The sequence below is a fragment of the Amblyomma mixtum genome, chromosome 10 (assembly GCF_055824585.1).
Source record: "Amblyomma mixtum isolate Tamu chromosome 10, ASM5582458v1, whole genome shotgun sequence".
NCBI classification, from domain to species: domain Eukaryota; kingdom Metazoa; phylum Arthropoda; class Arachnida; order Ixodida; family Ixodidae; genus Amblyomma; species Amblyomma mixtum.
The window spans coordinates 45,110,223-45,134,356 of NC_143021.1; the positions used below are offsets into that span (position 1 = coordinate 45,110,223).

General features: G+C 48.2%; 1 protein-coding gene across 3 annotated transcripts in view; it reads left to right on the forward strand.

Moving 5' to 3' along the window:
- The window catches only part of gry (trafficking protein particle complex subunit 11 gry), a 175,429-nt gene that overhangs the window by 106,232 nt on the left and 45,063 nt on the right, over positions 1 to 24,134 (forward strand). For all 3 annotated transcript variants that reach the window (XM_089564051.1, XM_089564050.1, XM_089564049.1), the window contains exons 18-20: positions 2,632 to 2,689; positions 8,456 to 8,587; positions 16,475 to 16,632. In XM_089564051.1, the coding sequence (XP_089420177.1) occupies positions 2,632 to 2,689; positions 8,456 to 8,587; positions 16,475 to 16,632 (348 nt within the window). The remainder of the gene's footprint in view (positions 1 to 2,631; positions 2,690 to 8,455; positions 8,588 to 16,474; positions 16,633 to 24,134) is intronic.

A 24,134-nucleotide genomic window follows, 5' to 3' on the forward strand; every position in this document is an offset into this window, starting at 1 on the left:
TTAAAAAAAAAAAAAAGACTGCTACATTAGACTCCTGTTCAGACGAACTTGGTTAAGATGAATGCTTGGATGACTGATTGTCCCCCTGAGGCATGTCCTTTGGTGGAGGCGCAGTGGCCACCCACCATGGCACGCAGTGGCCCCTGTGGGGTGTCCGCATGGCAAGCAACGGAGAAGCCACTTCCATGCAGCTGTGTGCCATTGTGCAGAGTGTTGTGCATGAGCTAGCTGTGAAGCAGGGCCTTTGCTGCTGCTGCCTGTGCGTGGCTGCACCCTGCCACTGACGCACTGAAATGCAGTGTGTTTAACTGACACAGCGGTGAATGTGCGCTGTTGCATCTCAGAGATGGTGCTGCACGGTGTGGGGTTTAAAAATAGGGAGATAAATCCGTTCTCCCCGTTTTACCGCGGCTGACAGTTCAAAGCCGCGCGGACCCTACCCCGTGGTTGCGAACGCTACCGAGCGCACGCCGACCACGGCGGGCCTTGCTCTGAGGGAACAAAGGAACGACACTCTGGCTGACACAAACAAGGCATTTATTGCTGCAACAACAATAATGCCAGCTAGCAACAAAATACACTGAGGCATTGAGGACGTCTAACTCACCAGCACGGTTACGAGCGAACGTCCGCCCACGGTAGGGCAGAGGGAATAACTCCGAGGCCAGACGGGACGAGCTGAGGGGAACACGTTTCCACACGAGGTCACCCGCCGACGAAGAGCGAAGCTGCGAGCGAAATGTCTGCTCGCTTCCCGGTCCCAGGGAGAGAGCGAGAGCCTTCCCTCGCGCGCGAGCGGCAAAACACGCCATCCGTGGCACTGCTGTCGCTACGACGCGAGCGCCCTCCCCTGTTAGTTAAAAGTAACCCCACTAAAGGGAGTGCGTTGCGGGGAAGCTAACCACAGGGAACTAGTGAGTTGAGGGAATGCGAACGCAGGGGACGAAGGCGTCCCCACAATGGGCAACATGGCACTCCTGCCCTCAGAGCAGAAGATGAGAGGGAGATGGCCAGCCCGGCACCTGCAGAGCACTTGAGGGACAAAAAAGCAAAACATCAGTTGAGACTGTGCAGGAGAGAGGGATGGTGAGAAGGAGGAAACTACACCAGTGCTGTTTCCAAGTAGGGCAAGGTTCAGCTGACTGCATGCACAGTGTGTGCACCTATTCTCTCACTGCAAGGTCATTTTGTGTACTCTTTTCATGCAATGCATATTTGGACAGCGCATGGCATGCTCACCTATCTTTTTTGGAGGCACTTCTGTCATGGCGAACTTGTGATTGAGGCGAACAAGTTTTCTGGTCCCTCCCAGTTCGTCTACTGTGTTTGCTTCACATTTGCATTGGACCAAAAAAAAGGCACTACTTGGCTGCCCGTGACCTGATCAGCCAACTGCCATTCTGTGCAGCTGACAGGAGGAAAACGGTAACAATGACAGTAACACGCAGAAGAAAACGCCTCCTATTTCCCTGTTCCGTCAATGGACACCTGTTATCTTCCGTTAAAATACTTAGGTAAATACTTAGGTGTAATCCTCACCTCAGATCTCAGATGGAATGAACATGTTTCATACATTACAAAAAAGGCTATGCAGAAACTAGCTTACATGAGAAGAACCCTGCAGAATTCTACACAAGAGATGAAACTCCTCGCCTTCAAAACTTTTATCAGACCCGCTCTTGAATGCGGTTCTACAGTCTGAGATCCATACAGTGAATTAAACATAGCCAAACTCGAAAGCATCCAAAAAAAAAAGGCAGCTCGATTCAGATATATAGTTCATATAGTTGGCGTGCCTCAGCAACTGCACTTGTGAAAAAAGCTAATTTACTACCATTACAATTGGGGCGGTATTCTGAACGAATGAAATGCATTCATCTACTCTACTATAGTAAGCTAGGTATAGAGAGTAGCATTTGCATCGAACCTGTTATACGGTGATGTACACGATCAAACCATTCCAAGGAATTGAAAGAATATATGTGCCGAACAGATATCTTTCAAAATTCCTTTTTTCCAAGAACCGTCCGTCAGTGGAACGCTTTGCCTTCTTACGCTGTGGAATGCCCGACTGCCGAATCTTTGTTATCAAAATTGAAGTGCATAAGTTAACTCAACCTAAGTGTTTTGGTTCGCGTGAGTGATATTATTACTTTATTCATCAATCTTTGTGGTTGGCATCTTGTGTTTGCTGATGGAACAGCGGGTGTCTCCCGTTAGTGTTTATCTGCCAAAGCGTGCGGTTGATGCCAGTGTTGTGTTATGTGTCAGTCTTGCTTCTGTGTGCCTGAGCAGTGCTAGCTTGTACGAAGCATTTTTCTTTCTTTTTTTCTCTCTCAATGCTAATCTGCTCAAGCAGGCGGATGACACCACTGTTGTCGTTATCATCATGCCTTGTCGTGCTTTTTTGTACTTTCTTCACAAGGTATGCTCACTCCTACCAGAGGCCTGGCAGTAGCTCTGAAATGAATACAGAGCTTGTGTTCAGGGTGCTGGCACTGTCAAAAGTTTATGGAGGACAGTGTTGGGCAAACAAATCAGTTTCATCATGTGCAGCTTAGCGTAGACTGCTTCTGCGAGTGCACACAAGGCAGAGTCCAGGCCAGGCATGACTGTGTCTCTTATGCCCAGGTCCAACTGCCCCCTGCCCATCAAGGCCAGTGGGCTGAAGGTGCTCTTCAACAACCAGGTAAAGCAGCAGCTGGTGTGGATGGGCCGCACAGCTCGGGGAGGGGGGGGAGAGGCACTGGCATTTAAGTTTTGACCACATGTAACTCAGCTCCCACAGGGGGTGCAGTAATAAATAAAAATCCCTGGTGGAGGACATTCGTAAAGTGGCATCCTAGGCACACTGCAACTTCATGGGAGGCCTTTTCAGAGCCCCTTGAATGCAGTGTGGACTTCGGCTCACTCCCCGGTGCATCACAAGTACAGTAGGTCGAGTGCAAATACGGCCTCTTACCATGGCCTGAAAGGAAAGGTAGGCCAGGCTAAATCTGCCAGGGGATGACCTGGTTTGGAGATTCATGCACCAGTGTTCGGCTCTGTGTGTGCTGTGTGGCTATTTTGACCTCGCCTGGCAAATTTAGTCTTGCATGCCTTTTGTTGTTGGCTCTGCACTCCTGTAAATTTTTGTTTAGAGTTGCCTTCATATTTACGCTGTTATTTTGGGGGTAAGGATGGTGGATCTTTGTCAGTTTTCATCAGTGTGCTTATTTAGTGTGTTACACATATGTAATCTGAGTGCAGGATTCATTCTTTCTGCCAGATTTGTGGAGACCTTGCGATGGGTCCTGTTATGTCCTAAATGCACTTTACGTGTTACACCGCACAAGAGGAGTGCAGCTGTACCAGCAAACTTTTTTTGATGAGTACAGATGTGGGAGTTGGCGACTCTTTCTTCTCCCTGCTGCGACATCCACACGTTTAGGCCCGGCTGCTGTGCACAGCACTTAGGTGGAAATCAAGCACGGCCACTGGCAGTGCAGCAGCCAGGGCGTGGGGGGTCATTCGCCTGCGCAGTGTTTCCACTCCTGCTCTTTGATGTGCTAGGCTTAACTGAAAGCTTTTCTTCCCTTGGATTGCATGCCTTTGGGTGATTGCTTCAAAGCATTTCTGGCAGCCTGCATCCATTTGGGACTCGGGAAGGCCACAGCTGCTAAGAAAGTAAAGGGACTGCTAAAATTAGCCCAGCTTATTTATTTATTCAAGTTACCCCGAAAGGCCCTCCACAAGAGGGTATTGCACAGGTGGGGGGGAGGGGGTACAATCATATAAGTAATCGCAATACATTTCAACAAATAAGTGTAGCAAAAAACGTTAATTAAAACATAAGGCATAACACAAAGGAGAAATGAACACTAACAAAAACAGCAAACTTTTACACATTTCCGTCACAGGGAAGAAGCTCTTGGAATTTTTTATTGTCAGTTTCTGTGGCGATGACTGATGGCAAACTATTCCATTCAGTGATAGTACGGGGAATGAATGAATTGGCATAAGACGATGAATGACAGTTTACGCGTTTAACTTTGAAAGAAAGATCACGGCGTGGAAAGATGGCATCAGGTGACTGAAACAAATCACTGCGATGGGATGGGTGGTGACAAAGCTTGTGGAAAAGGGTTAAGCGAGCAAGTTTATGGCGGTATGACAAATCTTCCAGTTCCGCATGTTTTTTTAATGCTGAAACGTTTGTGAAGGGTGAGTAGTCTGAAAATATGAAATGAACAACACGGTTCTGCAAGGATTCAATGTTAGTGATGACGTAGGCTTGAACAGGGTCCAAAATGGCCGCAGCATATTTGATTTTAGGGCGTATTAGAGTTATATAAGCAAGTTTCTTAACATGCATAGGGGCGTATCTGAGGTTATGTTTAAGGAGGGACGAGGGTCTTAAAACTGTCCTTTTTATTTGTGGCTAGAATCAAATGAAATTTTGCACACAGATGCATTTTCCTCTTCTGATTCCAAAAATGTAGTCATAATTGAGCTGGTGTTAGATGAAAAGTTATCTCAAATTCTAGAGTGTAAATGGGTAATTTCTTACGCAGCTTTAATGAACTTTCTCATTGCATTTTGTTGCTTTTAATTACATGAATTGATAGCCAGTGAATTCCCATACCCGGTGACATTCTTACTTTTTTTGTTTAGGCCACATATAAATAGCAATTTACAATTAGCTTAACGAGTTGCAGTGCAAAATACTGCAATCTTTTACTCTCGACATAGTGTATCAGGATGAACATGCCTTTAGAGAAAAACGAAGAATGTCATCGGATATGGAAACTCTCTGGCTATCAATTCATGTAAATAAAAGCAACAAAATGCAATGAGAAAGTTCATTAAAGCTGCGTAAGAAATTACCTAATTACATTCTAGACTTTGTAATATCTAAGACCGCCAGCTCAATTATGATTGCATATTTGGAATCAGAAGAGAAAAACGCATCTGTGTGCAAAATTTCATCAGATTCTGGCCATAAATAAAAAAGACCCTCGTCCCCCCTGAAGAAAACCAAGTGAGCGGTTAGCAGATGCTAGGGTGGGGTCGATGTGGTGATGCCATGTTAGGTCAAACCGAAGGTGCACCCCAGGGTACTTGTGTGTTGGTGTTAGTATTGTCATTTAGAATATAAGTGGTTGGAATGCGGACTGTACGACGAGTGAAAGGTATTAGTTTAGTTTTAGAAACGTTTAATGTCATTGACCATGATGAGCACCAAGAGCTTCAGGTCAGATTGTAGGGTTGGCGGTCACTGTCTGTGGTAATGTTACGGTAAATTACGCAGTCATCAGCGAAAAGGCCAACTCTAGATGTTACACAGGCAGGTCAATCATTAACGTAGATTAGAAAAAGCAAAGTCCTAGCACGCTTCCTTGTGGTACCCCAGATGTTAGCAGAGCAAGAGTTAGAATTATTAACTGAGGTGAACTGAGTTCTGGATGATAGAAGGTCCTTAATCCAAGCGCGCACGTTAGGGTGAATATTAAGCTGTGCTAGTTTCAGTAGAACATTTAGAAGTACAGAAAGGTGGGCAAGTTGGTTATTACTATCCATGGTAAAACAGCGCGGAAAAAACACGAGGACGGAACAAACACGACAACACGAGCGCTCGTGTTGTCGTGTTTGTTCCGTCCTCGTGTTTTTTCCGCGCTGTTTTATCATGGAGAGTTTCAGTAGAAGTCTGATGAGGAACCCGATCGAAAGCTTTTGAGTAATCCAGGAACACTGCGTCGACCTGAAAGCCCACGCCAAGTGATAATTGTAGGTCATTAACAAAGCCAGCTAGTTGAGTATCACAAGAAAATCTCTTGCGGAAACCGTGCTGATAATTGAAAATAATGTTATGATCTTCGAGATAGCTGATGACTTGGCTGTGAATGATATGTTCAAGGAGTTTGCAAACAGTGCTGCGTAACGAGATGGGTCGATAGTTTAATGGAGAGGAATGCTCACCTGATTTAAATATAGGTATTACTTTGGCTATCCGCCAGTCATTAGGAATTAATCCGTGTGATAATGATTGCGAAAACAAACAGGACAACACAGCGCTAATGCTTTGGGATGTTTTCTTCAGCAACCTGTTGTTGAAGCCGAAGTGATCCGAACTATTAGTTACTTTAAGATTGTTTGGTTTGGTTTATGGGGTTTAACGTCCCAAAGCGACTAAGGCTATGAGAGACGCCGTAGTGGAGGGCTCCAGAAATTTCGACCACCTGGGGTTCTTTAACGTGCACTGACATCGCACAGTACACGGGCCTCTAGAATTTCTCCTCCGAAGAAATTCCAGCCGCCGCGGCCGGGATCGAACCCGCGTCTTTCGGGTCAGCAGCCGAGCACCATAGCCACTGAGCCACCGCGGCGGCGCTCTTTAAGATTGTATAATAAAGCTAAAATGCCCGTTTCATTAATAACTATTTCAGGCATGCAAATATCTTGGATTATATCTAAGTCAGGGAATGAGTTAATGTCTTCTTTGGTGAATACTAATGAGAAGGCATCGTTGAAAACCTGAGCTCATTCATACCCTTTAATTATGACTCCATCGCTGTCGGAAGACAAAATGTCGGGTTGAAAGCCAGGATTTATGATGCGCCAGAATTTACAAGGGTTGTTGGTTAACAGAGATGACAGTTCATGATTGAAAAAGTGACGTCGAGTGGATTTCAGTAGTGACGGGTAGTCCTTGTCACATTTCTTGTACTTTTCCCACGCGCTTAGAACGCCATTTTTCACTGCCTGCCAGTAAAATCGCTTTTTCTTGTTATTCGCATGTCGCAACTTCTGGGTAAACCGTGGTGCACTGCTGCTACACCTAACGGTCATTAGAGGAACGAAGTCATCGATAAGTTTAATAAAAGTACTCTTGAATAAATCCCAGTTTTGCTGAACGGTGCACAGTAAATATTGATTAATGAACTGGGCGGAAGAAATTTCTAATTCAGAATTTATTTTTTCATAGTTAGCTCTGTTGTAACATCTGATTTGTTTAACAGCCGTGTCCTTTTCGTTAAAAGAACCAGTAATGCGTCCTGTTATTATGTCATGATCCGAAATGCCATCTAAATGAATGTCTGAACAAATATTGGGAGTATTTGTTATTAATTCTGGTTTGGTTTGGTTTGGTTTGGTTTGGTTTTACGGGGTTTAACGTCCCAGAGCGACTAAGGCTATGAGAGACGCTGTAGTGGAGGGCTCCGGAAATTGAGTCTATAATGTAGGCAGTACTCGATTTGCGACGCATGGGATAGGTATTAGTGAAAAATCAAGACATGATTGAAGAAACATGTTAGCTGCAGTTTCACTCGCTGTGATGGATTGTGTGAACCAGTTTATACTAGGGAAGTTAAAGTCTCCGAATATGAGTAAAGTACAGTTAGGGAAGCGCGTACATATTTCACACAGAATTCGATGAAATTCAGAAGAAGAGCCATTATTCATGTTAGGATGACGGTAAAAAACACCAATAATTATATCAATAAACAGCGCTTAAAAGAAACCCATGTACACTCAAGAAAAGAACTAATCATGAGAGGCACAGTTGCCAAATCATCCCTTATCGCCAAGACTACACCACCTCCTGTCTGGTACAGTCTGTCGCAACGAAAGATGTTAAAATGTGTCTGGCTGACAAAAATTGAATCATCAGGAATAACATCACTGAGCCATGTTTTGGTTAGCGCTACTAATGAACTGAGTTAATGTCGTGTTAACAGCGAAGCTGCCTGGTGTTGAGCTTATCTCGCTCGAAGCTCAGGATCTTCCGCCCTGTGCTTGCGCATGGCTTCGGTATCCCTCGCATGGGCTTCTGGATTCGCCCGATGATGCCCTGCCCATTTGTGTGCCAACTCTCGCTGGCACTCCCGGTGGGCAGCTGCGTCTTCCGGAGAGACTTTACCGCTTTTCAGAACTTTTGAGAAACAGCCGCCAAGTGCACCTGTCTGTAGTATTATGCATGCTCCTCCAAACCATCTGTTGGGTGAAGGCACAGCGCACGAAGGATGGGACAAGGCAGAGACAAGCACAGCGCTGTGTCCCATCCTTCGTGCGCTGTGCCTTCAGTTTGAACCATGTGCCGACCTTGCCCCAATTGGCTGCCTTGCCCCCTCTCCAATTGGCTGATTCCTCTCCCTGCTGCGCTCCCTGTGCGTGCTCCCACCAGCACCTGGTGCTCCCCCTCTGTGCATCAGTCCAACAGATGCCCTTTGGTTGCTGCACCGTGAACAGCCGCACCAGCCATGGCACGTGCGTCATTGCCGATGCACTCTCCTGTCTCTGCATATCACTGCGCCTGCATGACCACGCCCTGTCCCAAGAAAGCCTCGACCACGAGCAGCCACACTGTTAAAAATGGAGCAGTCTTCTTCTTCCCTACACTTTGGTGTAGGGGCTCTGCCTGAGAGGGGATGCTAGTTATTTGGCCGCTCATGAGAGGTGTTGTTTCCCCCTGCAGCACTACAACGCCTTCTGTGTGGTCGAGGAGGGGGACCCAGCCATAGGCAGCCTCCACCTGGTGCCACGAAGGACGCAGTCCTTCTCCTTTGCCTTCCTGCCTCGCAGCTGCGACATCAACAGCGACATTCAGGTGGGCGGCACTCATCCCTCCAGGCATGCGCAACTACTAGTACATTGTCGGGCACTCTTGGAGGAGGTTGTGGGAAATGCACACTGGCAGCACAACACTTTTGTGTGGTGCTTGTGGGAATGTTTTCCCATTTTTGGGTCAGAGCTTGCATGTCGCAGAACAGCCAAGGCTGCATTCAAAACCAAATCGCGAAAAACGGGCCATTTAAAAGAGTCGAAGCATCTGCTCATTTCCCATGCTGCCCCAGAGTTTCATTGTCGGAGTCAAAATTGTTTCAACTGTGGTGTCGCTGTATGTCCTAACCAGGGCTGGGCATGATACTTAAAAAAAGTATCTTCTATGCTGCTACCCGTTCACTTCAGAAATTGTATTTCCAATACCAATACAATATGACGAATCAAGCTGCACTTACTACACTCTTTTAAGCTCCACTTACTACGCATCGTTAAAACCATGGTGACGTTGAAACGATCTGTTCCATTAGCCACCTAAAGCTGATGTTCTTCGTGTCAACCAGTCTTTGAGCTCGTGTTTACGAATGAATAAACCTGAAACTGTTTCTGATGCTCTTTGTTTGTTACTGCAGTATTTGCCTTATCTAGCTTTGCTCAGTGCTAGAAGGTGCAAGTGCTTGGGAAAGCCAAACAGCTATTTCCCCAGCACTGTGTCTTGTAGTTCAATGATTCTGCTTCATACGATAGAAGAAGAAGAACTATAAGGGGCCGAAAGTTGTATTAGACCAAACCTGTCTTGCTAATTTGTGCTGGTTAGATGTTTTGTGTTCTTAAAAGTCTTAAGAAACAGCATGTTATGTGAAAGAGCACCGCAGTGCGGCTGTGCTAAATGCGATGCAAATGAAAAAAGTCTCTCTGAACAGGAGCAGAATGTGTGTTGCCCTGTTGTATTTAATGAAATCATCTTTCATCAATGAATAAGAGTGAAGCATAGCTGATTAAAGAATAAAGTCTGTCTAGTTAGGGCTTTTGATTCACAGACTGCGACCAGCGCCAAAATACACACAAAGGATAGCGAGCAGAGACACCCAGGACAACTCGGTTAAGCCTGTCCTGTGTGTGTATTTTAACGCTAGTAATATGTCGCAGTCTGTGAAGCATAGCTATGTCGACTCGAGGATCGTGGAGATAGTTAACAAGCAAAGCCAGCAGTTGGAGGCAAGTAGAGATCAAAGGTAATACCGTATTTATTCGAATCTAAGCCGATGGTTTTTATTGAAATTCTGATTACGGAACTGGGGTGTTGGCTTAGATTTGAGGATGTGGCTGTGCAATCGCCATCGGTGGTGCATCGCCATGCAGCGCCTCCTTTCTGCGTGCTTTGTCAGATCAGCTCGTTAGGCCTGTGGCTAGCGTGACTCCGTGATCTCGTCTCGTGACGCACCAACAGACTTTCAGGGGAAAAGTTGTCCTCACAGCGGCCAGTCTTCCAGCACAGCGAGGGTGTGGCGTGGACGAAGCCACTGGCAGAAACAAGGGCACTGCTCTGCGACACGAATGGCAGGCCCCACCACAGAGGCTGTTGCTCTGGGCTTCCTGCTGCAGCGGAAATTATTCAGGCGAAGGCCAGGGAGGTCGCGACCCCCGCACTGCGTTCAAGGCAAGCAGAGGCTGGCTTCAAAAGTTTACAAAGGCACTTGAGTGGACCAAAAGCTGCCCTGAGATTGTGAAGAGAAATTGGTATGTGATAAAGAAGAGGATTGAAAAGGGGTATGAACTTTGGAAATGGGGAATGCCAATCTGACCCCAGTTTATTTTGGTGTGCCCATGGCGTACACAGTGGCATCCAAAGAAGTGAAACTGCGTACTGCGGGCTGCGAGAAGCAATGTTCGACTGTGATGCTCTGCTGCACTGCTGATGGACGGAAGCTGCCGCCGTACATCATTTTCAAGCGGAAGACTCTGCCTGCAAAGGAAAAGCTTCCAAGAAGCGTCATCGTTTGTGCACACGAAAATGGATGGAAGACTGTGGCAATGGTCGAAGAATGGATTAGGCCAGTCTGGCAGCGTCAACCAGGAGCATTGTTGTGCCGGGATTCCCTCCTGGGTTTAGACTCTTACAGCGGACACCTTACGGACAGCATGAAGGCTGCACCCTCACAAGGTGGGGCAGATGTGGCCACCATACCTGGTGGCAGCCGCTCGATGTCGCCATCAACATACAGTAAAACCTCGTTAATTTGAACTCAGTTTGTTCGAAATCCCGCGTAATTCGAAGGTTTTCGGCAGTCCCAACAGTTTCCATGCAAAATTTACCGGATAATTTGAACAGCCAGAGCGCCCCTATCCGGATAATACGTAGGTTTTTAAACCGTGGCCTCCGTGATTCATGAAAAGAAAAATGCGTTGCCAGTCTCTGAGGCCAGTATAGTTGAGTTGCCGGAGTGGCAGCCAGGCGGCACTGTAAATCAATTTTTGGTTTCCGGTAGGGGTGTGCGAATATTCGAAATTTTCGAATATAATTCGAATACCATGTTTTTAGTATTCGTATTCGATTCGAAATCCAAGTATTTGTGTTGTTTCGAATATTCGACACGACGCGAATATTCGTATCTAGCCGAATATTCTATTGCGAGCACCGACGTTCATTTCGGTCCGCAAGTCCTATCGACAAAGACATAACAACATGGCGGCGACCATAGCAATGCGTAACGTTGGGCCATGCAGTAGCTGACTGCGCTGGTGAGCTTCTTTGTGGCTATACCTGCGAGCTGGTACAGTCAGAGCTGTGCACGAAATACCTCGCAATACGTGCCAGTTCAGTGCCAATTGAGAGGGCATTTTCCGTGGCTGGAGAGGTCGTTTCAGCTAGAAGGGAACTACTCTGCCTGACCATGTGGAGCAGCCGGTTTTCCTTCACGACAACCTTTTATGTTCATCCCAGCAACGTGCTTTTGTGCTTATGGCAAGCTAGCCTTGATCAATACTGTGTACTAGCCATCTTCTCTGATATTTCCACTCTTCTAAGAACAGTGTTCGAGACTTTAACACTTTTTGTGCAGCCACACACACCTTTTGTGCTCATTTCATCACTGATAGTGATGTTGAACTGTGATGTTCTTAGGTGCTCAAATAAATGTTTTGTAGTGGTTAAATGCGTCTGTCCTTGATTATTCGATATTCGATTCGATATTTGGAACAGAGTATTCGTATTCGATTCGTATTCGAAAAATTTGATGTTCGCACACCGCTAGTTTCCGGTGGTTTGTTGTGCCTCAGCGATCTGCACAGTCTACTACTAGTCTCGGAGGCTAGCTTTAGTTGACAAAGCAACAACCAGGTGCCACTAGGTCACAATTTTTCGGGCTCCGTTTCCATTGTTTGTCTAGCTCGTGGCAGGCGTTGCTCGTAGTGTTTTGATTGTTCGGTGCCGCGATCAAATGTGTTCTGTGTTCAGGCGCATTTATACTCCGACATAGCGCGCGCATGCACGCGGCACGGTGATGACCGCGGACGTGTCTGGCGGCTTCGGCGCACTCTGACCGCACCGTGGAGCATGTCTCTATTTCGTGCCGAGCGCGCCGAAGCCGCCCACCCAGAATGCACTGCGCACGCCTCCCGCGCCACTCCTCCCCTCTACCCCCTTCGCCACTCGTGTCGGAGCTCCGCTCCAAGCAGTGCCCCCAATCAAAGGGTGGCAGAAGAGCGAGCGTGCCCTTCCCCCCCCCCCCATCTCCCCTAGCCACAAGTAGTAGTTGCGTCGGAGCGCCTGGCGTAGTGTCGCCAATCTGATGTATCCGACCACAACCGGCTCTCACCCGTGCGCCCAGAACGTCGGAGTATATACGCGCCTCTAACTACCGCGCCAAGCAGTCGCGCATAAATGACTACTTCAAGTGACCGTTTTTCAGGTAAACTAAAGGTGCAGTGTTGATGCAGCCATGTTTCATACGTTTATTTCTCATTTTTCGTCGATTTTTGATAATTCGAAAACCCGGTTAATTCGATGATTTTTCGCGGTCCGACGGACTTCGAATTAACGAGGTTCTACTGTAAATCTAGAGTATTACACTGACCGCACAAGATCACTCCGGCAGGTCGCATTAAACATGCATCGCTCAGTCAAGTGGCCACCTGTGTTGCAGGAGATGGTTGTGCGGTCATTCCATAAGTGCTGCATTTCAAACGCGCCCAATGGTACCGAGGATGGGATGAAGACGTGACAAAGAAATCTCCAGCGAGGAGCAAGACAAGTGACCCGTCGATCTCATGAAGAGCACATCCAGCTTTCATTTCAATAAATGCCTTTCTTTGTTTCTTTTTTCTGGCGACTTGCATTCGAGGTTCTTTTTTTTCGTGTTCGCGTTTTTTGGGGGATCGGCTTGCAGTCATGGCCAGCTTAGATGCGATAAATACGGTAAGTGCGCTGCCTTCCATACTTGCAAACATCTGGGCAGACTAGTGGCGAGCCAAACTGCCAACAGTCTTGTAGTGTCCGATCCAGGCGCAACACACCACGCTCCGTAGGTTACCTCAGGTTTTCTCTAGCGCTGTCCACTGCTCATTAGGGGAAGCAACCGGTGGCATGAGTAAGCTGAGTAAATGGCAGGCAATTCCAATTTTCGTAGTGGAACTGATTTGCACATGATTTAATGATTTTACAGCGAGAGGCTGTTATACTGTGGAACCCCATTAATAGATTTTTCACCGGACTGGGAAAAAAAACGTAACAGCCAGGAAAATGCAACAGCTTAGAAAATCAATGAAAACAGTGCAGCTTTAACCATATAAACGTGTGTTAAGGATTGCCCCTGTGTATGCACCGCACCCTGTTTTCTCGAAGGAAATATTAAAAACAAGAAAATATCCCTGTAAGGGCCGCACCCAAACTTTCCACGACCCACGTGGGAATAGCCTTCAAAATGCATGCGCCGTGGCCTTCGCAATCAGCTCGGGCTGCGAGCAGCGGTGCACTTGATTGCAGAGGCCACACAAGTGCTTCGAAGCTTCCAGGTGCTGCACGAATGGATGGCGCCGAAGGCCGTGGGTCATCATCATCATCATCAAGTTTTTCCTCCGCAACAAGGCCCCACTATTTGTCCGTCTTCGCCGCGAGAGTCTCCATTCGCAGCAGTTGGAAAAACAGACTGGTTTCACCTGCGCTGTTGACACCCTTGTCGGAATACGCAAGAATCCAATCGAGTTGCCTGGCCATCCACTGCTGGAGCAAACCCTCGTCAACGGACGCAGCTTTCCCGTCAATGTATTTACACACGATGCCGTGCCTCTCCTTGAACCGCTGGAGCCACCCATCATTTCCCGGCTGGAACCCGAGAGCGAATCTCAAGTCCCTGGCTTTCGCAAGCATCATCAGTCCACCGAGCAGAGTGTTCTTCGATCGCATATGCAGGAGCCACTTGTAAAGTGCGGCTTCTACGTTGCAGTATGTGGCACACCGGATCCTCTTTCGGTCCCTACTGCAGTCGTCAAGAACGATGCCAATCTTGTTGCTGTTCTTGATTAGTGTTGAAAGTGCAGACTGTGAAATTTTGTACTTCTGTGGGATATTGCTCTTCTTGACGTTTCGGTGTGCTTCGTCTTCGAAGACAACACCTTTCGCTTCCACGTTGAGGTGTGGGGGCTTGCGAGACTCGACATATGCAGAGAAATTGAGTTGGTCCCAACAAAGGCAACAACTCAGTAGACCCGTTGCCTTAACCAGAGAAGTCAGCGCTCACGGAATAGGAAGGAAGCGGAACAAGGCAGGAAGGCCAGTAACTCAGAGTGCATACAAAGGCCACGAAAGCGGCCCAAAGGAGCGCTTCCAACATGCACAGCCCTCAGATTCCTGCATCGCACGATGAGAACCCCCTGGAGAGAAATTTAAGAGCCGTGATTGGCCCAGTAGGTCGGTTTCTGTGTCGTCACCAACGACCTGCCTTCTTTCTTTTTTTTTTACTTTGCTTATTTCCGCGTGGGACAGCGCGCTGCTAAGGCGTTGAGCCAAGCGATGCAGTGAAGCCACCTTTCCTTTCACAGAAGAGCAGATGCTGCAGTGAAGGTTGCTGTCAGCAGAGTTCTGCCGGTATTTTCGCCCAAAAATTTGCCTTAAAAGCATAAGAACATTCCGACTGATATATTATTTTTGGGTTGGCATGAAATCTCTTCGTGATATCCACATACGCGCTTTTTTTTACTTCGTTAAAACGGGACCAAGATTACATTGAAAATGCAAAAATGGGAACGGGAAATTGAAATCCCTTCATTATAACCCCAATTTGCTGTAAGAGGCTTTTCTAAAACCAGGCCAGGCTGTATTTCTCATTGCGGAGGGGCGAGAATGAGCAAAATACATACATACACATATTCTTTATTCTTTATTTCTCTTTATTTAAAATGAACCATTTAGAGTGAGCAGCTCTCCTGGGAAGAATGCAGCGGTTGTGCTGGTTCTAGACGGGCAGGCAGGGCTCCACCAGTCGTCAGTGTTGAAGTCCCGCAAAGGCTGCAATGCATGCCACGAGAGCTTGCGTACATGCGCAAGGCTGACCTTTGCGTCCTGCACATGCGTACACCGCAAGCTCCTTGCGTAGGCTAAGTTGTTGCGGATACTAGAAGCTTGGAAGGAATCTGGCCACCATGCCCCAATGTTGCCAGAAATTTGCTGAGACTTGCTCAGAGCACAGATCTTCCAAAGTGCCTCTAGAGCTTGTATTGTGCAAAACAGAGCCACCAGATTCATTCATTCCTCGTATTCATACGACGTTAGCGTATCCTCTCTAATATTGCAATCAGGTCTGTCTAATGTTTCTGCTCGCCGTCGCACTGCGAGTCTCATCTTATTTTACGAGTTTTTTTATTCACCACTCAGACGAGAACCCTACATCTGCGCACCCCTGCTGCGCAGATCCCATCACATCAGTCACCCTCTTCAAGTTTTGCGCCCACGTGCCCGTACTACTGTTTTCACCAATTCATTTTTTTTGCTGAGTAGCAGCTGACTGTAACGACCTTCCCCACGATATCGCTGCCATCACCTGCCCTGCAACATTCATGACTGCTGTGAACGCCTGTACTTCGCAAAAACCCACCCCTTGTGCAGCACCCCGCAAGGGGTTTTTAAGGAAATTAAAGTGATGTGATGTGATGTGATGTGATGTGTGTGTGTGTGTGTGTGTGTGCACGCGTGCGTGCGTGCTTGTTGATAGGTTGGCTGCTTTTTGCATACATTGTGTTGCTGTCTTCGAGTAAACCTTTAGTTGTGAGTCAGCGCTGATCCTGTGTTTCTTCTGCTACAGTCTTTGTCTTTGCGCTGTTTGCCTTCCAAAATGTGCAAGGTGCTGTGTGAACGAGTTACAAAAGTCTCTGTTTCTGATTTCTGTGATGATATCACTGAAGGTGGCTCTGCCAGCTACGCAGAAGATTTTGTAATTTATAACAACCAACGTTACACAGGGCACTACAGACGTGATTGTCATGCCGGGAGCATCAGGCAACGGCCAAATGCGTTGGCAGGTAGGGGAGGGCTGCGGTAGTCTGAAAATTTTTTCACGGACTCTAGGTGTTATGCAGGACGTCCCTCGCAGGTCCTGATCATGGGATCTTCTCCCTGGTCGACCGTTTGATGTTTCTTGGGCGGGGTGTCATGTGACCATAAGGTTGTGTGCAGTTAAGTATCTGTCTGCGTGTTGCTGAGTCACAGCAGGGTAAATGCACAGCTGATGTGCTTAATGCGGCTGTTCTACAGTTTACCTACTAGCGATAGCTTTTGCTATGTCTTTTTTTTTTTTATGCGTGGAGCTCCATTCACCCTGCTGGGAATGGGCACTGGCGCAAGTGGCGTGCTGCCTGCAGCTTTACTTCCTCACGCCCTGCGTACGGGGCTCGACTTGTACGTCCTGTGCTGGAACCTGTTGTGGCCCACCGTGTGCAGGTGTGCTCGGTGCATGTGCGGCTGGGCCACCCTCCTGGGGGGCTGACCCTGGCCTGGAACTGTGTGGGTGGGGGTTCAAGGCTGGCCTGGGACCCCATCCCCCGCAGGCACGGCGAGGAGGTGGCCTTCCACCAGCTGCCCCAGCTGGCCACCACCAGGTGAGCACTGGCTACTGCACCTTCTCCTTCTGATGTCCGTGGCACTGTAACGTGGTCATGCCCACATCTTGCCTGCTGACCGTGGAGGGGCTTCTGCCCAAGGCTCTTTGCAAATGATACACAGGGGGGGGGGGGGGGGGGGGGGGGGGGGGGGGGCATTGCTCGCAAGTAGAAGGCTTGCACAAAGGGGGGCTCCTGGCCCAGCTTCAGTGGCAACATTGGCAGGCGCTCAGCGTGGCAGCCCTGTTCTTCCTTGGGGCAGAGCCATCCCCGGCTGTGTGCTCCCTTCGCCACCGGGATCAACAGCAGGGTGCGAGTTTGTGTCATAACAATCTGCTGCAGCGGCCACACTTGATTGGTCGAAATGCTGGCAGTAGGTGGGATGGTTTGGATGCACTGGAAAGGGTCGAAAAAACTGGACGGTGACGTCAAACACGTTGCGTACGCTCCTCAAGCAGCACATGCTCAAGGACAGCCAGCATGGCAATGCGCTCTCAAGCAGAGCCTCTCACCTTGAAGTGAACTCGTCGGTGTTACTGCGTTTTCCGGGCACATGAGCTGGCTCTAAATTGGGTACAGGGCTTTTGGTTTGTTTTATCTTGTCTCTAACAAATTGAATGGACGATAAATTTGGCCTGTTTTTTATTCTGTTGGACAATTCAGTAGCTCCTAGGCCTAACGATCACTGCTTTGTTGTAAAAATTGTTTTCATTCAAATCCAATGGCGCTACTGTCACCACAGCCATCTCGTCTGCGTACGTTGGATAATGTAATATGAAGCATAATGTCCTGTGAAATGCCTGCATTTACTGCACGCATTTTCTGTTCTAGCACCCTGTATTAGCTGCTGAAGCATCATGATCGTGTGCAATGTGTGGCAGTGGGAAGCCGTTTATCAGCACGGATTGCTGGACCTGGACTCGCTCAGCAGCAGTCTGCATGGGGCACTGCAGTCACCATTTCCCAACATTGGCAGCATAGAGACCAAGGGGGAGAGGTTTTCCACAAACACAAGCAAAAAAAGTGCGAGATGCCCTCCATAACAGACACGTACTGGGCAGGAGTTTCTGTCTCTCTTTAAGCAGGGTCTCCTGTTTTCATTACGCACTGATCTCTTGCTCTGTTGACATCCAGCAGCTAGGAGCGTTGCAAAGGAAGTCTGAGCTTCGTTTCCCACTTGGCTTGCTGTGTTCTCGAAGGTAGACTCCGCTGCGAATCACTCGAAGCCTTGGAGAAGGTTCTCTCGAAAACACTGAGTGGTATGAACAGCATGCTTGTCATTGCAAATTATGGAGTCGGGTTTGAAGTTAACAAACCATTTGGTTAAAATTTTCACGGGTGGTCAAGCACTCTATGGCTAGCCAGACCGAACAGGCGTCACTCCACCGCATATCACTCGAGGTCTCGGTGAGAGGCACCACGAGGTACAATGAAGTGCAGGATGTTGCCACTCGCCGTACTGTGTCACTGCGAAAGATGTACTTTGGACATTGACCAACTACTTTTCAGGAGCTGAAGAAATCAGCTCGAAGATGCGTGCTAGCCTTGGCAGCGTTGCATCCAAAGGATAAAACGGAGGATTTGCACTGCAGCCATACCTGTTGGCAGGCTTTTTTTACTCTTAGCCTTCTGCAATTTGTAGTCATAAAAACGAGATGAATGTTTCAAAATAACTGGAGCAATAAGATAAGCGAAGTACAGAATTTTCTTTATTTTACTGGTCATGAAGTACTGGTGAACACTCTCTAGGTTAGGTTATACGCAATACATAAATACCTCGAAAGCAGAAGATCGGGCACCATTGCTGTAGCGCACTTGGTAGAGCACCGGGCGCGTAATTCGGAGGTCAGGGGTTCGGATCCCGCCGCCGGCATGTGGTTGATTACCCGATTAATCTGCCATAGATGAACACTATGAATTACAAAAAGAAAAAAAAAGAACCCCTACGCTTCTCTGTTTCAGTGACTGTTGGCTTCCATCATAACGAGGGGCTCAACTCTGGCGGTCTTGATGCCATAGGAAGCATAAGAGGGTCCTCGCACAGCTTCCGCCCTATGACGTATCACGTCACACTTGCAGTAAAGCAGGACATACAGTAATCCCTCATGATAACAGAATTGCTTTACTCAAATTATCACTTTATTCGAAATTTCGTCCGGTCCCGACCCAAACGCATGCATTTTAAGCCACATTACTCGAAATGCACGAAGACCTTGATCCGAGCGAAGTGGCGAGCGGAGGCATCGCCGCCCCCGAGCGTAGGCATCACCGCCGTGGCAGCGACCCTTTGCACATGCAGTGCCAAATTAATACCGCCAATGAATTAGACTCGTGCAGGCATAGAACAGGCCACAAAAGTACCAAACCCACGATCGATGGCCTGCCTAGTAACGGGCACCAAGAGAGCACCGAGTGTCCCCTGCTCAGCGGGGCCACATTCCATGGTGCAGTGCGCCCGAACCGTTAATCTCGGTCGGAAGTGCATTCCTGGTGTTCCCCGTGACAGAATCCACACGAAAATAAAGTTTTCCTTGCGCTTTACGATGCCAGAAAATCGCAGTGTCTTGGATGCAGAAAATTGGCCGGTCATGCTCGATTCGCGCCATCCGACTAGACAAACAGTCTAAATGCATGGTAAGCTCACTGAATTTTGTCGTTAAGGCAGTGACATATGTGTGAAAAGTGAGTGCGATTCACTGCAGCACGAAGTTGCAAGTGGGGTTGCAGCGTCTGATCACAGCTCGCCACCTACGTCCAACAGGCTAGATGTCAACGATGAGCCGCATGCGGCAAATGCAACGACGGGAAGCGGCAGCCAATGCGAGCGTGGAGAGCGGCAGCGTCATGATGACATAGAGCGCATTCCTTTGAGCCGGGCTGGCCTGCCAGCCTTGATGCTGGCCGCCGGCGTCTGAAAAACGCGATAGTATTGTTTGTTCAAGTTCATAGCAAGCCCTGGGATAGGTGCATGTCAAAAATGCATCATTTCTGACGACCGTTGGCCAATACCGAGTTGCTGGTAGAGGGGATGACTGCGATACAAGCAAAATTTCATCCAATAGCCACTTTGGTGTTGCTCCTGCCTGATGCGGTTCGCCTACCGTCTCCTAGCTCCGTTGCTGAAGGCGTTGCGGAAATCTAACGTATCTTTTATTATGGGACTGGTTGACAGTAAAGGGGTGCCGAGTGTAGCGCCTTTATTTGAGTGCTGGCCAGTCCCGAAGCGCTATCACTGCGGCATCGATACGAAGCTGGCTAGGCTTAGTGGCGACCAGGGCAGTCAGGGAGCAGCACGCAGTTTGTCACCTGGCATTGTCGCAGGCGGAGTCGTTGCTGAAAGGTCCACTTTTGCACAGGCATGCTGTCGTTACTCGAATCTAGGAGGCAGACTTTATGGTTGCATGGCTGCTTTGTATTTTTCTTGTGCGAACGTGAAGTACGCCGAGCCTGCCGGCCTGTCGATCAGCCTGGATCCCGTCTGCCGGTGTGACAAAAATGAGCTAAAGCTTGTTTTATGCGAAGCATATTACTAGAGCTACACTACAGCCCGTCGAGCGCGGCGGTGGAGCTACCATTGACCTTTAGTGTGACCACGTGACACCACGTGACAACATGACGTCACAGCAGAGGAGAGATGGGCTGCTGGCTCGCGCGGTCGGCCGCGGCGGTGGAGGCTCCACATCAGAGGCGCTGCGGCTGACCACGTGACGCTACAGCAGCAGTATAAAGCTGAGCTTGCCTCGCTCTCCGGGCACTTACGAGGCGGCCAGGTGTTGGGATGCCGCCAAAAATGCTGTTGTAGCCGGTGCTGGGGCAGCGGTTGTACACTCTGCATTGAATTCACCCATGATCCCGTATATAGCTGCCACGGCAATCCTTGCTACACTTTTAGTGGTTGTATTAAAATGACCAAGTATTCAACCAAGGAAAGCCATGTATTACCAAGCCTAGCCATCAATATGCTTCGCATCTCACTAGGCTTAACCTTAGCTAAGCCTCAGCCATTTTTTGATGTAGATAATAAACTCTGGTATAAGAAATTTGAAAACTGTATCATCTTTTAGGATCGCTGACCAATACTGAGTTGCTGGTAGAAGTAACAAATGTGCTACGAGCAAATTTCGCTGTGGCGGTGCTCCGAGGAGGCGCAGAGACCGACCTTGAGCCGTTGCCTAGCAACCACCGAAGCTGGCAGAGGACACTCACAACTGTGAGCTTCCTCACAATTGTGGCACGATTAAATGTCAACTGTTGTAGCTTTTTGTTGAGCAGCCATTTACTATAACGAATTTTTTCGCCATCCCGCTGAACCGTTATAACGAGGGATTACCGTATTTACCCAATTCCAACGCGCACCTTTTTTCGGGGAAAATACGTCTCAAAATCGCATGCGCGTTGGATTCGAGTGCAAACCGAAACTGCCCCATAGCTGCCCATCGTCATCGCCATTATACGATGTGGGAGCTCACTAACTGCTGGAAACATGGGAGCACGTTTGCTCGTCGTTTTCTGCGTCGCAGCATGGCGTCGCAGGAGCCGTTTTCAACCGGTGTGGCGCTTGTCAATTGGTCGCGTGCTCAGCGACCACGGACCGCGTTCACGGCGACGGTATCCCGTGCACTGCCGCGGGCGGACGCCTCATCACTGCCGTTGCACGATCAAGATACGCGGATCGAAGAATATGTTGATGAAACAACGGTTGTCGGAAACGCGTCATTTCGGCGGTAAAGTTCCAAAAACGATGAGACTCCTTTCTGTTTTACGGCCGACTCTCTGACAGAGATTACATCGTCCGCAGGCGGGGCACGCCGCGCCGCTGACGAGGTCGTGCATCATGCCGATCTCACAGATAACAGCGCTCCCGCGCTCGTTTTTACAGTCGAAGATCTTTATCTTTCGCTCAGACGCACTGACGAAGTCATGGATGCTCCGCAAGAAGCATCGCCGTTGCCGCAGTTACGCCTAGCAGCAGACGAACCTCCCGTAACCGGAGCTCTCCGCTTGCGCTTGGGGCGTCTTCCTTTATACTGATGGTTTGTCAGGAAATTGCGTGAGCGAAAATCTCGTTTCTCAGTCACATCCTTAGCGGAGATAGGAGAAAAACCCGGGCAGAAGCGTTGGTTCACGTCTCTGTGGCGGCAGAACGAAGAGCGTCTGCGCCCGACCGTGCGGTGGAATGCTCGTAGCCAATGGAACGGCTCCGATCGTACCACGTGATTTGAAGGGCCAGTCGCGACGCTCGACTCGGGCGGGAAACGATCTTTTTTTTTCGTATTTTTATCAAGAATGCGCCGCTGCCGAAGTGGCTTCTCGTAGACGATGGGTAGGCCTACTTCCCCGCGAATATTCAAGAGCGGGCGACGCCGTGGAGCGAAATGCCGCGTTCCCGAAATTCGGTCAAATTCGCACTTTCGCGAGCCACCGCGAGTGCTTTAATTGTATTTTTTACTAACTTCCCATTGATTATCGGCTTTGATTTTTTTACACATAAAAGAAGAGGCTTGGGGGAATACAAAACGCAAGAAAATACAAAATCAACTTTATCGAAAAAAATCGCGTTTTTTTCACCCGCATCTCCCCTTAAAATATAAAAACGGTTGCAAATTATTTTCATTCGTGGAAGTCACATGCACGTTAGAAGCGGGGCTTGTAGTTTTTTTTTTTTTCATTACCAATATCGGGCGCGCGTTAGAATCAGGGCTTGAAATTTTTTTTTTTTTTTTGGTGCCGTAAATTGGGTGCGCGTTGGAATCGGGGGCGCGTTGGAATTGGGTAAATACGGTACTGTACTATGTCTGCCGCTATGGATGTGAGTGGTGGTTCGGTTGCACTACGCATAAATACCTCCGAAGGCAGAAGATTGCACAGCTGTTGGCAGAGCACCGGACGCGTAATTTGGAGGTTGTGGGTTTGCATCCCACTGGTGGTTGTTTTTTCTTCTGCTTTCTAGTCTTTAGAAAAACGAATGAATGCCCTGTTAATCTCTCATTGTTGGCAACAAATTACAAAAGCAAAAAATGCCGTATGCTCCTTGGTGGCCCCTCTTTTCCCCCCAGCCCGTGTCTATGTGTTCCCACACTGCAGCAGCACCCAGAATGCGGCTGACAAAGGGGAGAGGTGCTGGTGCCCACAAGTGATGCAAAACTATCGGGAAATTGACTGTCGGTAGTTTCAGATAGTGTAAAAAAAACAATCGATAGTACTACTATCGATAGCAAGACTATCGCTAGTAACACTGCTGAAATTAAGACTATCAATAGTAACACTATTGATATTACGCATTTGTTGGCCAGTGATACAGCCAAAACAATTGTGATACCTGACTGGTTTCACGGTCTCATGAGACTCAAGCTATGAGGGATGCCGTAGTTGGAGGTCTTCGGGTAAATTTCGACCAGCTGTGGTTCTTTATTGTGCATTGGGACAGTTTGGAAAAATACCTGGAACTGCATGCGATGAAAGAACAAACAGCACAAGTTGTGCTGGCCCACATGACACCATCGTGCACTGCAGACATCATCTTGCTGACGTAACCACTGCAGAAATGCTTTTCGCACACATGCTTCACAACTAGGACATTCGTGACTCTAATGCCCCTGCCACACGGCAAATTTAATGCCATTCTCATCGAATGACATTTGTTTGACTTAATGTCATTTTTTCTATGTGCTGCTACATGGCAAAAACTAATGTCATTTGCAAATGATGGTGATTGCGATGGAAAGAGAGTACAGCATACAAAAATTTCGATGTATGCTTCAATACGTTGCCAATAGAATTGCTTTGCCAATGGAAACCGATTTTAAAATCCTAATCCTTATTTCAGTAACGTGCTGATCACTGCTACACCACGAGTCCAAGACAAGCCAAAGCTTAGCCAGCGGCGGCCGGCAAATGGCGGATGTCATTTTGTGAAATGCTCTCTATGGTGAAATTAGGCAGTATTAGCTGTGCGTCCGCAAAAAGCTTTGCGCATGCTATGGGCGCACCGTGCGCGCACTGCCACCCGTCCTCACAACAGTTTTAGTTGGGAGCACGGTGGTTGGGAGTGACTAGCGTAGCGCGCGAGAAGCATAACGTACTGTGGCGCCATCTAGATGACAGCAAGTCAAACCTCCTGAACTGAGTGTCGAAGAAACGTTTTTCTCTTTTATTAACGGCAGTAATGAATGCATTCGAAGGCTTCGTTTTTTTTAAATGCAAATCAATTGGATGAAATGAAAATATAGATTCTAGTGCAAAATAGGAGAAATACTTCGCCCGGGGTCGTTGCTATGACGACAGTATACGCTGTACATAGTCAAGCCTAGCATCAAAAAATTCTGAAATTTATCTCAAAAACGATTTATATTTCACGCCTATATTGTTACGGAGGATGAGAATGCACAAAATAAAAGCGAATACAACCGTTTAGAGCAAGCTATCGCGTTGAAAAATGCAGCGGCGACGCAGTATTCGGTCTGAAGCAGGCAAGCGGGCGGGCTGGGCGTGACCATGTTGTA